The sequence below is a fragment of the Hypanus sabinus genome, chromosome 4, assembly GCF_030144855.1.
Source record: "Hypanus sabinus isolate sHypSab1 chromosome 4, sHypSab1.hap1, whole genome shotgun sequence".
NCBI lineage: Eukaryota > Metazoa > Chordata > Chondrichthyes > Myliobatiformes > Dasyatidae > Hypanus > Hypanus sabinus.
The window spans coordinates 126,924,456-126,939,705 of record NC_082709.1 but is presented as its reverse complement, the minus strand read 5'-3'; the positions used below and the strand labels follow the sequence as shown (position 1 = coordinate 126,939,705).

General features: G+C 34.5%; 1 protein-coding gene across 1 annotated transcript in view; it reads left to right on the top strand.

Annotated features, from left to right (window-relative positions):
- Nucleotides 1-15,250, top strand: part of LOC132393187 (SR-related and CTD-associated factor 4-like) — a 73,641-nt gene that overhangs the window by 22,253 nt on the left and 36,138 nt on the right. Inside the window, exons 2-5 of the mRNA XM_059968126.1 lie at nt 11,813-11,896; nt 12,371-12,415; nt 12,503-12,664; nt 13,173-13,314. Of these exons, the coding sequence (XP_059824109.1) occupies nt 11,813-11,896; nt 12,371-12,415; nt 12,503-12,664; nt 13,173-13,314 (433 nt within the window). The remainder of the gene's footprint in view (nt 1-11,812; nt 11,897-12,370; nt 12,416-12,502; nt 12,665-13,172; nt 13,315-15,250) is intronic.

Genomic DNA, 15,250 nt, shown 5'->3' with positions numbered 1-15,250 from the left:
TGTATTGGCTGTGTCATCTGAATGTATAATTTGTATGTATCATTAGCTAAATTCCATAAACTTCGTTGTTCATTCAGATTTTAATGGGAATAGTTTTATCCTGTTCAAACTAGTTAAATTCAGTTCAAAACTTCCATGAGCTTCTCTCTTTATGTATATGTATATACTTCTGAGGATGAGGCAATTAGTTACTGATCAGGCGAAGAATTTAAAGGATTCTTTGCATGAACTGTCAGTTATGGAAGTTTGGTTGATCAACCAGCTTGACAAAATTTTTGCAGACGTTGGAGCTACTCAGTTTCCTGATTGGAGCTGAAATATCTGCAAAACATTTTTGCCATGCTCAGCGATCAACCAAGTAGCCAACCTGAGCTACCGATATTCTGCAAAATTTCAAACTTTCAGTTATCCATTATTTCTTTTCAATGCAAGTAACTTGTTCAGAAGAATCCTGAAGAGAGATTCTCTGCAGCCACAGGGATGAGGGTTTTCCACAGCAACCATCAAAACCAATTTACAAACCACTTTCTTCGTCTATTGCTGAGTAAGGGTTTGTGAAGAAGAGTTGGTGCTGTACAATGTCTTGCATGACTAGCCTGGTGCGTTGTTGAACCATGTCATTTCTTTTGAGTATGGTAATTAATTTTCCTGAATAATTTCATCGAACGTATCATTTTCAATATTAGGATTTGGATGTTAAATAATAAACTTGAACTGTCCTAATTTATCACAAGAGAATAAAATTAAGGCCCAAGTTAACAACATTTTAAACCTGAAGAGCAATTTCTAATGTCTGTCTGTTTGGATAAATCAGTTTATATATATTTTTAAAAATAGGATATGAGAATGCACTTAAAATTATAAAAGATTTCACCTTTTCACTATCCATGTTAGAAAAGGGGTGCACACTTGTTCAATTAGTATTTATTAAATTTAATGCTTTAATTGAAGGAAATTAAGTTTCATTGTGTTAATTTTGAAAATGAATGCTGTAGCACTTCAAACAATATGCTAAGTACAAACTGAAAATTGGATGCAGAAGTAAGTGTATATGTGGGACTGCAGTATGACATACTTGAACCTTGTGCAGTCAACCAAATGTTGATATTTGTAAATTGTCTATGTAACAAGTGTGCTGAGAACTTGTAAAAGATGCTGCAAAACTATTTAAGATTTGCTGTGAGAGTGAAGTTTTTGACTACAAGCACATTTTTATAAATTTTAATATTTATATGGTAGGACATTCTGAGGGTGTAACCGGCCTCTGAAGAAGGAAGACATAACTACCAATGTAGTAACTTTGGTTAATTTAGATTCTAGAATACTCTACATTGATATGATGGGACTTCCTTCACTGTGAACATTACCAAATATGAACTCCTGGATGGAATCAAAAACTTTGAGAAAATACAATTAGCTTTAAAAGCAACATCTACATTTCTGCTAATGTGCTTGTGTTTTGTACAGTACAATTGTTTTTTGGAGACATAGTTGTAAATTGGTTTCCTAATATTCCTGTAAAACTGTATGGTCTTATTTTGCATCACACTGTATGAACTGCTGATTTGAAATAAAAAAAATAAATCAATCTTTTAATGTGTTTTAATAATCTACTGAAACTACAGTATACTCTTAAGTAACTATTAAAAAGGTATGCTCTTATTAATATCTGCAAAATTAATTGATGTGATTGTTTCTCACTGTCATTTGCTATTACAGCATTTCAAATCTAGTGGATTAGACAGCATGGTAATCTAACTGATTCAGTAAAGCAAACAATGTTATTTTTAATTGGAGGAGAACTCATGATTCAATATGTTAATTACTGGCATTGTTACTGAGTTATTTTAAAATGTTATTTTTCTAGTTACTATTTAGAACCAAATTTCAAAAAGAGTAAACAAGGAAAAGACTGGCAGTGTACCCATTCATTAGCGATATGGTTCCTAAACTGGAAAATGTGACAGCAACCTTTTTTTTAATAGCATAATTCCCAAAGGGATCAAACAGCAGAATCCCTGTGTTTGTTAAATCTATATTTGAACACACAAGTGCCGTGGCACCATTTTTTTACATCTTCAGTTTGAGAGTGTAAAGGCATAAATTAAAGGTGAGCAAAGTAAGTTATCTGAATTATAGAAACAGACTAGGGATCTTTCAGAGATGGGCTTGGAAAATTCTTTACAAAGTGATAACTCTTTAGTCTGGCTTTTACATTTCATTTGACTTCACAGTAATATTTTAAAATGCTTAACCACTAATGACTTGGGTTTATATTATACTGGAAAGCCATTTTTGGGTTAAATCATCCAGTTTGAATTAAACTAAACAATGTAGTAAAGAGAAAAAATTACCCATTGATTTTAATTAAGGTTTGGTAAAGACTAAACAATGCTTATTATTTGTTCATCTTTTGTGTGAATTTATGGGAGGAAAATATTGGGTAGAATCTGCATTAGAAACAAAACAAAAATTGACATTCTTACAACTAGTCAATGACATTTTTTAGGTTCTAGGTGGTGATTATAAATCATTAGTGCTTTAATTATTACTGTTTACTGATTGTTCTCAGGATATTTGATTGAAATTGTGTTTTGAGGCAGTGGAAATCTAGAAAATGTAGATTTCATGATCATTTGAAAATTAGATCTAAACTGGATAAAATTGAAATTAAATGGAAAAACTGGAGGCAATGGAGAGTCAAGCATCATTTCAGGTATGTGTTAAAAAAAATCCTGGATACACATAGTACACAAGCAAAGCTAATTGAACATTGGCTTTTATTTCTAATGGAGTAGACTACGAGGGACTCAAAGGTAAGCAACAGATGCAAACACTTTAGTTACATTGCATCTAGATTAAGAACTTCTGGATACTGCTTCTTTGGGAGGATTGGCCTTGGAATATATGTTGGCAGTTAAATTGAGAAGAAGCAACATAAGGCCTGTCGGTATTCCCTGGAGTCTACAAGGATAACAAGGATTAAATTGACAGCCATTGCAACAAGTTGAAGAATGCTGACAGGGAAGAGGAAGCAGTCCTTATTGAGGGTGGAAAGTGTTAGTCCTACGAAGAGTGCAGGTGGGGTGTATTTCTATACAATCTGCAAATGGCAGTGGATGTTAGATCAGTTGTTATTTTCAATCTCAGATTGCTAAAGTTTCTGTTTATCGAAGGAACTGAGGATACAGGTAAATGAAGGTAGGTCATGGATCAGCCTAGATCTCATTGAATGCTGCCATAAACTCAAGGGCTTAAATTAGTTCTATTTCAGACAAGTTTCCTGTTAACAATGTCATTTTTAACAGCCACCAGATGCATATTCAGCTGAATGAAAAACTTAAGTGCATCAAAACTCTGAATCTTTGCTGCTTTTCAAATAGAAGAGATAATTTTCACAACTTTGGGCTACCAAAGTTTACACTTTACACCCAAAGAAGTTTAGTAACCCTTGTAAATTATAATATATGATGGGCAGCTAGCTTTTTTTTTCCAACAAGTTTGTACAAACATTTTTTATTTAAAAAAATATATAAGCTGCTTTTATATTGTGAGTGATGTGCCTTGACCTATAGGATGGTTAATTCACTTGCTGCTCTTGGAAGCAATTTCGTAGTACCTTTACTATTCCTTAAAGGACTAGCTGCACTTGGTTTAATGCTTCAACAAAGGGCTGCATTCTGACCATCTGTTAGTCTGGGCGTCAAGGATACTGATCTATATAATGGCAGTCAAGACCAGCGCAAATCAAATGTTTATTCTTCACATGTAGGTGTGAGTTTTGTTCAATGAACCACAGGTGACACTTAATAAATTAAGTGGTTTTAATTAATGTGTCAGCACTATATCACTGCATGCTGGAACTGAATGTTGATATATGATATGTAAGTTTTTAATAACCAAAGTTAGTGCCTTGAACTTTTTGAACAATTGTCACTAAAACAATTCATAATGTTTGGATGAGAATGCTGAATTTTTGTTTATCTTATAAATAAGACCATAGGATATAGGGCTATTTAGGCCATCAAGTCTCCTCTGACATTCAGTCATGGCTGATTTAATTTTCTTCTCAACCATATACTCCTGCTTTTTCCCGTAATCTTTGAAACCCTTACTGAACAAGAACCTATTAACCTCTGCTTTAAATATACACCTCTGCTTTTATAGCAGTGAATTCCACAGATTCACCACCCACATGGAATGATGAATGGCGATATAAACTAGCTAAATGTGTAAATTGAGAACTTGTCTTTAATTTTCATGCCTCAAATTGTAGCTTGTTCATATCACATTAGGGAATATATAAGCATATGAACAGCATTTTCATACTTGATTCCAGGCATGAAGTTTTCTGATTTTGTATGTAGTTATGCAGAAGGGGGATGTTACCTTCAATTCCTATAAACTTAAAGAAAAAATACTTCCAAATTTAATGAAAATAATTGTAAGTCTTCAGTGGTCAGGTAGCATCTGTGAAGAATGACCTTTAATCAGCTGGAACTGGATACCTGGCCTGAAATGTTAACCCTATTTCAATTCATTGCTCTTAGTCATATTTGGTTAAAAAGCCAAGATGCGAAGAAGTTTAAAGACAGATCTGATGGAAATTATTGACCTGGAACATGAGTGAAAGTCAAAAACTGCAGATAATGGAAATACTCAGCAGATCAGGCTGCATCTGTGAGAATAGACAAAGTTGACTATTAAGTCAAAGATTTTGTCAGAAAGGAAATGAAACAAAAGTTGTGGGGGTGGGTAGTGATTTAGAACATTAATTTGGTTTATGTTTCACAGATGCTGTGACACCATCTACACAATTGTTCTTCAGTTTTTGTCCAATTTTGGTTATATGTTTACTTTGAAAGGATGAAAGATTTTGCATGTAGCTAATGATTATTGTGATATGAAAAGGTGGTAGGTAGTATACATGTTAAGTCCCACTATTAACCTTGCATGGCATGTGAGCAGAGGTCAATTGAAATTGCTATTTTTTAGATTGGGTTTTGAAACTTGCAACATATACAATCATAGGGAATGTCACTGTGGCAGTATGCAAAGGTGACAGCCTTTAATATATATTAAAGCCTTTAATTGTATATTTGGGCAGCATTTCGAATTAAGTTTTGCCCTTTAACACATTCTCTTAAAATGAAATGGGATAATTTCATATATTTATTTAGAGTATATACAGTTTGAGTAATGGACATAAATTGAAATGGTTATATGATATCCCTCAAGAACTTAAGAACTCTGCAGGATGAACATCGTTCATTGAATGACAAACGGTTAACATTCCAAGCTGGTAACTTGCATGAAACAGTATTGAGATGTGGTACGAAATAAAGTTCAAGATTCATCAGTTCATACAATTACAAGTGATGCAATTACCAAATGCTGATCCTAGGGGTGAAAAGAAACAAAAGAGAATGAACTCCATTATTTGTTTCCTATTTGTAAATACTGAAAATCTATCTCTGGTTAGAGCACTTACCAATATATAGTACGAAATGGCATTTAATCTGGATCTCAGAATAGTCATACAAGGAAAATATTTAATATAGCTTGGTATTTCAAAGTTGCGTCCAGAATGAATTCCAAGGTGAATGTTTTAAATATTAAGTTCAGGATAGCAAGCTCTCTGATGTGCATGCAGAACTTTTCAAGTTATCAGAGTGCCTAACTTTAATGTGAAAATCTGACTTGCTACATCAAGAGTTTTTGGGGAGGGCTACAATGACTACTCATGTCAGGATTCAGTGGATCATTCTGTAACTGGCCTTCTGAGAAATGGCCATTTTGCATATTCCTGTTTTAATGTTAATCATGATTTTAAAATGTTTCATACACTGCAGCATCTATACTTTAAAATTATGTGAAATTTAAAAGGTGTAATTGAAGGGTGGAAAGACACCCTTCAAGGTGTAATGGAAAGATACATTTTAATAGGCAAGAATTGTACTCATTTACTCACAGTTTATAGTTAGTACGTTATAAGTTGTGGTAGGGCATAAAAGAAAAGGTTTTCCCCAATTAACATGCCTTTCTTTAAACTTAAATTGAAAGAATTAGAGGGGTTTTCTTTTATCTTAAAAAAAAGTATGAAAAATGTTGATTGCAATGTTGTAGAAAAAATTTGTTGACTTGTTGGACTGATTATAATGCATTTTGACTCCGTCTTCCTTACAAACATATTTCCATACAGCTGAGAATAATTAAGCACCTGAATTTACTGATTGAAACATCGCCCAAGATTTGAATTCTGCAGTGAAAGAGGGGAAAGAATTCTTTTGTTTGCCAGCAATAAATATGTGCCTGTCTTTTTGAATTCCATTGAAATGAATGCCAGAAAGTGAAGACAACTGCTGTTATTTTACAGTACCTGTGCTCATTCACTGTTAGTAATCAAAGGTTAATTTTTCCTTTGGTTTTTGCCTACTGGTACAGATCTGAGAAGTATTGTTAAATATAATGGACTTCATTGAAAATCTGGGCATGACATCCGGATTTGAGACAACCGTCTCCTGATTCAGTGCTAGAGAAACTGGGAAAAGAGAATCATGGAAGAGCAGAAGAAAAAATTCCAGAAGGAACAATAAATAGCACAGTGAATTAGCAATACTTCTGTTCAGGCTCACGTGCAGGATCTCTTGAGAATGTCGTCGGCAGTTATGAGGGATAATTTTAAAACCCAGACAATTCCATGGTAAATTAAGCTTTGTAGTATAAAGTGGGACAGAAATACCAATGTTGGCTGATTAAAATATCAAAAAATTGGAACAGAATTTGTTTTGATCTTTCCTCACTCCCAATTACACTTTCAAAACAGAAACCTGCATGAACATTTTAACTAACTTGACTAGTCCCCTGAGCATTTTAGTTGTTCAAGTTCTGTAATGCATTGTAAACATAAGCACCCTAATGGTTTGATTTTTTAGAGAAATGCCAGTATTTCCACTTTAAACTGCCAGTGTTTTCCTTTTCAAAAGTCAGGAAAGCAGGATTTCCTGATGATGGCAAGCACAAATGTGTAGACCGGAACTTCAGGACTTCCCAGTTGTGCATGTATGTAGGATTTGTCATAGAGTACAGGGGAAGAGCACCAATTTCTTGCTCATTTCAGCAGTTAAACAGGCAAATCTATTCAAAATTTCTGTGCCACTTCAGACCTGGTACAGGTTCAATAACTGTTTCATAGGTGAAATAAGTCTAGTTACTTCTTGGGTAATTCAATTGAGTTCACTTGTGAATTTTTTTTAACAGATTATTTTATCAATTTTGAATTCCTAGCATTTGCATATGTGTATAATGCAGAACATTTTTTTCTTACTTTCATGAGAAGCTATGCCATTCCATGCATCACACATCAATTTTTTGTTGCTTTTATTCTCTGGAAGGCAGTCTGAGGGATTTCTTCAAAGGTTCCAATTTGTCAGCGTGCTATGGTGGGAGGCTCTAAAACCGTGGTCTTTGTCCATGAAGGCTTTGTGTTGCCTCTACCAAGTTTCAAGTGGATCAATTAAAATGTAACCTTGGACCTTAGAATGTGTCCATGTGCCATATTCATTCCTGGACTACTGCTTGTACCAGAAGACCAGTGATATTGAGGCAGATGCAAAGGTATCTTGAAGCACTTAATCAGCATGGATCCTTGGAAACACCATACAAAATACAAGTCCGTTGTTAATAAATCTCATTGCAGACTTTTTGCCAAAAGTGTATAACATTTCTCAAGGCATGATAACCTGAAGAAGGTTGTTTCTTAAGGTTTATACTATTTTGTGATGATATTACTAATTATTTTAGTATGAAAAGTTCAATTATATTTTAATAGAAAATGTTATTAGGAAATGTAAGATTTTGTATTTGTATATAATTATGGTACATGTGGTACATGGCTGAATGAATAAAGATACTGCACAATTTTGCACAAAAGTGATCAAGTTATTTATGTGTATGTATATAATATGTATGTGTATATATGTATGTCTTTGTGTTTTTAAATCCCAATTTGCATGTAAACTTTGAGTATAACATAATTTGCTCACAGTAAAAATCCTGTCTTTGTAAAGGCTACTCTGAGGTATATATGTATATAGATAATATATATTGTATATACAGGAAGTGCAACAGCATACTTGTACATGTTGTTCACAACTTAATTACTACAACAACTTATAATTGTAGTCACCACCATTTTCTTAAACTGCTTTGAATGACGCCTCACTTGGTTTATCCTTATCAATGTGGTTACATGGAGACAACTGGAATGGAAATTTGGTCCCTCTGAGAATTTTGTGCATGGAAGAAAGAAGGTTGCTATTTTCTGATTTTAATACTTGGTGCTTGTAGTAACTGAAAGTGTTTAATTTTCTCCAGCACTTAATCTAAGTTTGTTTTTTAAATAAAAAAGGCTTGCAGAAAAACAAATTGAGGAAATAACTACTAAAGTGAAACCAAATAATAAGTAGGATTTGATCATGATAATACAGTGTATCAGGTAATGTGATTTAGCTATTGCTACAACAGAGTCAGTAACCACATCAGGATAATGTAAATTCAGGATATTTACATTAAAGCTTGTACATCAAAAGTACAAGCTGTTGATATTTTGGAGAATTGGGATGGGGGGTGGGGGAGTTGCCCAGATAAAACAATTTAGAAGGGAGTAACTGCTGAGATGCTGCCCTGCATTTAAGTAATTGTCATGGACAGAAAAATGACTCAGGCAATTTGGGGTGACACAAAATTTTATTAATGAGTCTTTTGACTTTGTCCAATGGTGGTAATTGCTCACTACTTAAGACATTTGTTTGAGACCAGTGTGCAGAATCTTGAGTAACACTGAAATCCTCACCTGAGTGTAAATTTGCATACATTTATAACAGATTACTGTATGTGTGGTGAAGGAAGGTATTTGAATTCATTGGACATTAATTCATTTATTGGGGAAAGGAGCTACTCTTTGCTTAAATTTTTATGGGGGTCATCCGGTGAGATGGAAAACTAAGGCTGTAAATGGATTTAAACTAATAGTAGTGAAGTTGGTGTGTGGTAAAACCAGATATGAACAGGCTATCAGAGATCAAAAACAAGGGAAAATCTACAGATGTTGGAAATCCAAGCAACACACACAAAATGCTGGAGGAACTTAGCAGGCCCAAAACATTGACTGTACTTTTTTTCATAGATGCCGCCTGACCTGAGTTCCTCCAGCATTTTGTATATGTTGCTAAGGTTATCTGTGATCTTGTATATAATTTTTTAGTTCAGTGCATGCACAAAATGATTGGAGACATCTTGAGGGATACATTAACTGAAGTAGATTGGAAAAAGGTTTGCTAGTAGGTAAACACTGAAGTGCATGAAATATTTCAAAATGTCTTCCATAGAGATGGGAAATAATCACTTGGGAGCTAACTTAGGAAAGCAAGGGTGGCATTAAATTAAAAGGAGAACCTAGGATGGATAATAGTAATAAAATACAACACATTTCCAGAAATTGAAAGTTTATATTCCCAAAGTGATGGCAGAAGAAATAAATTCACAGTCTTTGGAAATTACACCAACTGGAAGGTAACCAAAGTAACAGCTTTATTTGAAGGATGGGTAGGGGAAAATGGGAAACTAGAACAGTTATCTTAACATCTATAATTGGCAAAATGCTAGAATTCAATATTTGTAGATGTGTTAACAGTGTAGAAAAGCAGGATTACACAGGATCAGTCTAACAAGATCACCAATGTAATGGTCTATTGAAGATATAACAAGGAAGTCTGTTTGGGTCTTGATGTAAAAAAAAGATGATGTTGTTTTGGAGGCAGTGCGGTGAAAATTGTTGTTTTGGAGGCAGTGCAGTGAAAGACAGAAAATTCTTGGAATGAGTATCTATTATAGGGTGAGATTGCCCAAGATCCAAAATTGGCACTTTATAAGTGTTGATGAATGAGATTGCTAAAATTTTTAAAAATCTGTGATTGTGGAGATTATTCCCAAGTGGCTTAGTTTCTTCGGATGATGCCTAGAATCAGGTGATAGTTCTCGAGGTGAAGTTTAAGAATTTGCTACTTAATGACAGTGAATATTCAGTGTATGAAGCTGAGAGATCTTTTTGGATATCAGTATTTATATTGAGAAGTATATGCTGAAGATTGCTAAACAGTCAACGTTTTGAGCTGAGGACTCGTCTTCAGGGCCCAAAACATCAACTGTTCATTTCTTTACAGCAATTATGCAGAATCTCAGTTTTATTTGAAAATTAACATGCTAACCTGTATGTCTTTGGAATGTGGGAGGAAACTATACAGCTCCTCAGAGACGGTGGTGGAATTAAACCTGGGTTGCTGACACTGTAACAAGGTTTTACTAACCACTGTTATCGTGTTGTCCCTAATGTCTGAGGATTGTATGGACTGGGCAAGAAAGTAAGCATGGGGAAAATTTTGCCTATTAAAAGGATATGGGTATAGATGGCACTATTTCAGGTCTATCTCTTGGATGGAGCAGAATTTGGTTTGATTAGCTGAATTTTAATTTCTCAGCTGTTTTGAGATTTGAGCTTGTTTCTAGATTAGCAGCCTGTCCTCTGGCTATAGATCCAGTAGGCATACCGTCAAGCAGCTGTACCCCCAAATGATACTGTGATATTTGACTTGAATTGTTTTGTGACTCCTTAAGAGTTAAATACTGTGGTTGACTATTTAATAGTAGAGTACTATTACATAATTAATATTTGAGAATCAGATCATTTTAATTCTGTAAGTATATTTGACAATTCATTTTGCTGAACATGAATATGTAAAATTATGCTGTTGAATTTTCTTCCATGTTTTATGATAGTTACATTGTAGCAATTGTAAATTAACTTTTCCTTTGAAAATTCACTTCTTACAAAAATCTTGCAATAAGGCAATAATATTATTGAAGAATTTATTCATAAATGTTAAAAATTCTTCTTTGGATATCGTATATAAATGAAAATTCCTGTCACTGATCTTTAACTTTTTTGAGGACTGTGGATGGATAGGAATGCCAGTGTGATTTTACAATTTAGGTGGCAAAGGGGGATCTATTTGATACTTTTGACAGGGAGGGTTTATAAGTGAACGCAGAGTGAGAGTTCGTCAGTAGAGGCAATTTAAATTATTTTATATTTCTGAATAACAGAACCACTAAAAATTGTTAGAAAAGAGAGAGAGAATTGTATGGCTGATTGAAATCCATCTTCTTTCGTTTGCTTTAAAGCAGAAGAGTTCTTGGCCATTGCCAGATTATCATTTTGATGAGTACACTTTTAACTCATTGTTAACACTTATTTTAAGTATCTGCAAACCTGTATTAAGGAAACTACAGTGATTAAGCAAGTGAATTTTGTGATCTTCATAAAACCTGTTGCAAATCAGAATGAATTGCTTTCAATATAAATGTGTGATGGATGAATGGGGTGGGTTTTATCCCCTTCCATTTGCTGAGGTCATGTTGTTGTAGTAGAATACTGCCTTCTGAAGGTTAAAGTACTCTTCTGTAGCAGCAATATTGGACAGGTTTGAGATACTGTCATCTTATATTTGAGACCTTGCAGTAAATTATTTTAGAGATGGCTTGCAGTAGAGACCTTGCAATAAGATAAGAGATGTTCTGACATCTAAGTTACTTGGCACAGCAGATACTTCCAGTGCATGAAATGTTCCATGCAGCAAGAAATGCTAGAATGCTGTGTTCCTGATGACATGTTTCCCTTTGGAAAGGTATAATCTAAACGTACTTTGAAATCTATAGAACCTAATTAATTTTGATTTTTTCTTGTTTATTTTAGCTCTTTTCCTTAATGGAACTAAAGCCACCAATTTCACGGGCAAAAATGATCCTTATCACAAAAGCTGCCATTAAAGCTATTAAGGTAAGAAATCTTACATGATACACTGTATTGTACTTATTTTCATGTTATTCCACTTGTTTTTCCCTTTTCAATTTCTGGTTGGTTTCTTTTGCATGAGGTTATGTTCTTCCCCTCCCCTGCTGCCTCTCATGGGTAAAAGAATGAAGCAGTGTTTCTTTGCGTATCATTACACTTTCAATTTGTCACTGAATATCTCAGGTGAATCAATGTTGGAAATTGCCATGAACATTTTTAGTAAATTGCATTTCATCTCATTTCATGCAAAAAAATAGCTGTTGTTAGGTATAGTTTAATCTGTATGAGTCAACAAATCCCTGGCCAAAGTTACAAAATAAATCGAGACAGGAGTGAACTGGTGTTCATGTGGGAAGTTATTTCATTAATAGCTTGGATATCTATATAGGTCACTAAAGGTCTGACTGAATATTATGAGAAATGAAAAATGGATCTACAATAATATTTCTGTCTTTCCAGCTTTACAAGCATGTTGTGCAAATTGTAGAGAAGTTTATTAAAAAGGTAAGGAACTGATTTTTTTTCTTGATTTATTAGCAATAAGTAAGTTAATTTGTCCAAAACTATTTGTTGATTTTGTTTATCTTGTAGTGCAAACCAGAATTCAAAGTTCCAGGATTGTATGTGGTTGATTCTATTGTTCGCCAATCCCGTCATCAGTTTGGAGCAGAGAAAGATGTTTTTGGGCCACGTTTCAGTAAAAATATCACTGCAACATTCCAGTACTTGTATAAGTGCCCATCTGATGAAAAGGTAAATGCATCGTCCATGTAGAAGATATTTTTGTCTTTTTAAGCTTTTTTCTCCTTCAGTGTTTTGATCACTGAAGTTGCACTTCTATCATGTCATTAAAACCTTACAACAATAATAAGTGGTGGTTGTGAAATATATATTGTTATGGAATAATAGATTGTTTTTTTCAAGCAATACTATTTGTTTCTTTTTCAATATTTCTGACAAACCAAGTGGCAAACAATAGAAATTAGTGAAATTGTATAACTTGTTTTGATGTGTAGTGGCCCAAGTGAAGTACTTTCGTAACTTTTTGTTAAAGATTCTTGACTTGATACTGAAGTTTCATAGGAATAACCACCATTTAAAAGATTAACCAAAATGGTTAGCATTCAGTTTTTCATGCTCCAGTAAGATCATTAGAAAGTTGTACTCAGAGGTAAATGGCAGCATTGCAAAGTTGTGTGAAAATGTTACATCAGTTGTATATTACATTTATCAGAGTCACAATGTTATTTTGTTTATACAGAGTAAGATTGTTCGTGTTTTGAACTTGTGGCAGAAGAATTGTGTTTTCAAGATAGAAGTTATCCAGCCATTGTTAGATATGGCAGTTGGGATAACGCCAACTTCTGCTCCACCTGCACTAGAAAATGCACCTAATAATACAAGTAAGTGCAAGTTTGCTGTAAATAGTCTGTTTAAAACACAATAATAATGGTGCCTAAGTGAATCAGCTTCATAACTGATTTGTTCTTTACCTCAGTTTGAAGGGTAGTTAACTATTCAAACAGGTTTCCTCTACTGGAATGGGCTTTTTATTTAATTCTTTAAAGGACATTGCAACAAATGCATTAGGATTAAAAGCATTGATTCAATTGATGGATAGCTTTGTATCAACATTTTCATGGGACTTTTAGACTGATATTAACTTTATTATCAACTACATCGACATTGTCTTTGAATTTGACATGGACTCTTGTCTTTGAATACAACCATATGCATGTTTTGGAAAATGGAGAAAGGAATTTTTTTGGACAAATGAATTGATAATTTCTTCCTATGTATTCTATTTTATTTTTTCTTGTATATGTGTATATATACACAGGAATAGTGCTCTGATGAATTGAATATTAATCTCTAAGGATCGCTTTGAAATTGAGTGGCATTATGTGCTTTCTTTATGGTGTTTAATAATAGTAGTAAGAAAAATTGAGTACCACAATTAAGCTAGCTGCTTTATTTTCCCTCCTTTTTATTTGAGCATTCTCTTCGGATCATTGATTACTTGCTTCTATTCTGGGCTTTTAGGTTTTGGGGTAGCAAATAAGGCCAAAATAGGAATAACAGAAGGTGGCTGAGGGAGTGGGTGGGTAGTTTGTGAGGCAATAAACTGTATATGACCTCATGACATCTGTGAGCTCCCGTTACAGACCTTGAGGTATTTGGTACCATCCAGAATATACCTCCTCCACATCCAGCAAACATGGGACATAGTTGCCTTGAGATGTTACATTTCTTCAAGGAATCTTTGGGCACAACTTGAATCTTTTTATCTGTTTGGTGATCTCCTCCCACAATTGAGCTTAGAGCTGTTTCTGCCTTGTGAATCTCATATCAGACAGAAAAGTGACCCGATCAGCTTGATGTAGCTGACTGATAGTCACAATATTGTTAATACTGGAGCTGCTGGTCTGGGAGAGGACACTGGTATTGATTTGCTAGTACACCCTATCCTCATTATATGCAGGGGATAAGTTCTTCGCAGTCGACGCATAATGTAAATAATTATTTAAATGGAGAAAATAGGGATGCGTTCCAGACGGCTTCCTAAATACGTTTTATCTATAATTTATTCACATTTTCATACCAATACGACACAAAAGCAGTACCTCAAGGCAACATTTATATTATATTTCATTAATTTAAGGTAATATTCAATGTAATAAATCATAGAAAGTTAACATACTAGGGTGTACAGTGCTCACCAACAGTGGCAGGTGTGTTTGCTCTGGGAGATGAGTGGTGGTTGTGGTGTCGGGCAGCTTTACATGGATAAGGTAGACATTGAGCACAGCAAGTGGTTAAGGAAGGCTCGCAGAACGACACCAGGAGATGACACCGGTTTGAAGAAAGTGGTGAGGGTTGTTTGCTTGGCAGCATTTCGTTTTTCAGCATAAATTTGCTTGTAGGGAAGAAGGGTTGACGGCAGGGAATGACTGAAATGCTGACTCCGTTCTAAACTTGGGTCCATCGCCATTTACTTCCACCATTCTCTCACTTGGTAAACTCGCGGGATTTTCAAAATCGTCTGTTGCTGAGAGATAGTTCGCCGTAAAAAAAAATACACCTTGAATGTGGATCACACCTTGGTCGAGTGGTTGAATCAGCGATGTTGTGTTCGGCGGCAGGAAATGCACTGTTATATTATGATAAATGCTGCCCAAATGTTTAGGATAGGCTGGCGCATTGTCAAGCAACAGAACTTAAAAGGCAAAATTCTGTTCCTGGCAGTAGCGTCCCAGAGCTGTGTTACCCTTACCTGATGCCACGCTGTTTATAATTTCCAACATTTTTTCAAATGTTAAAGCTGTTCTCTGATGATCG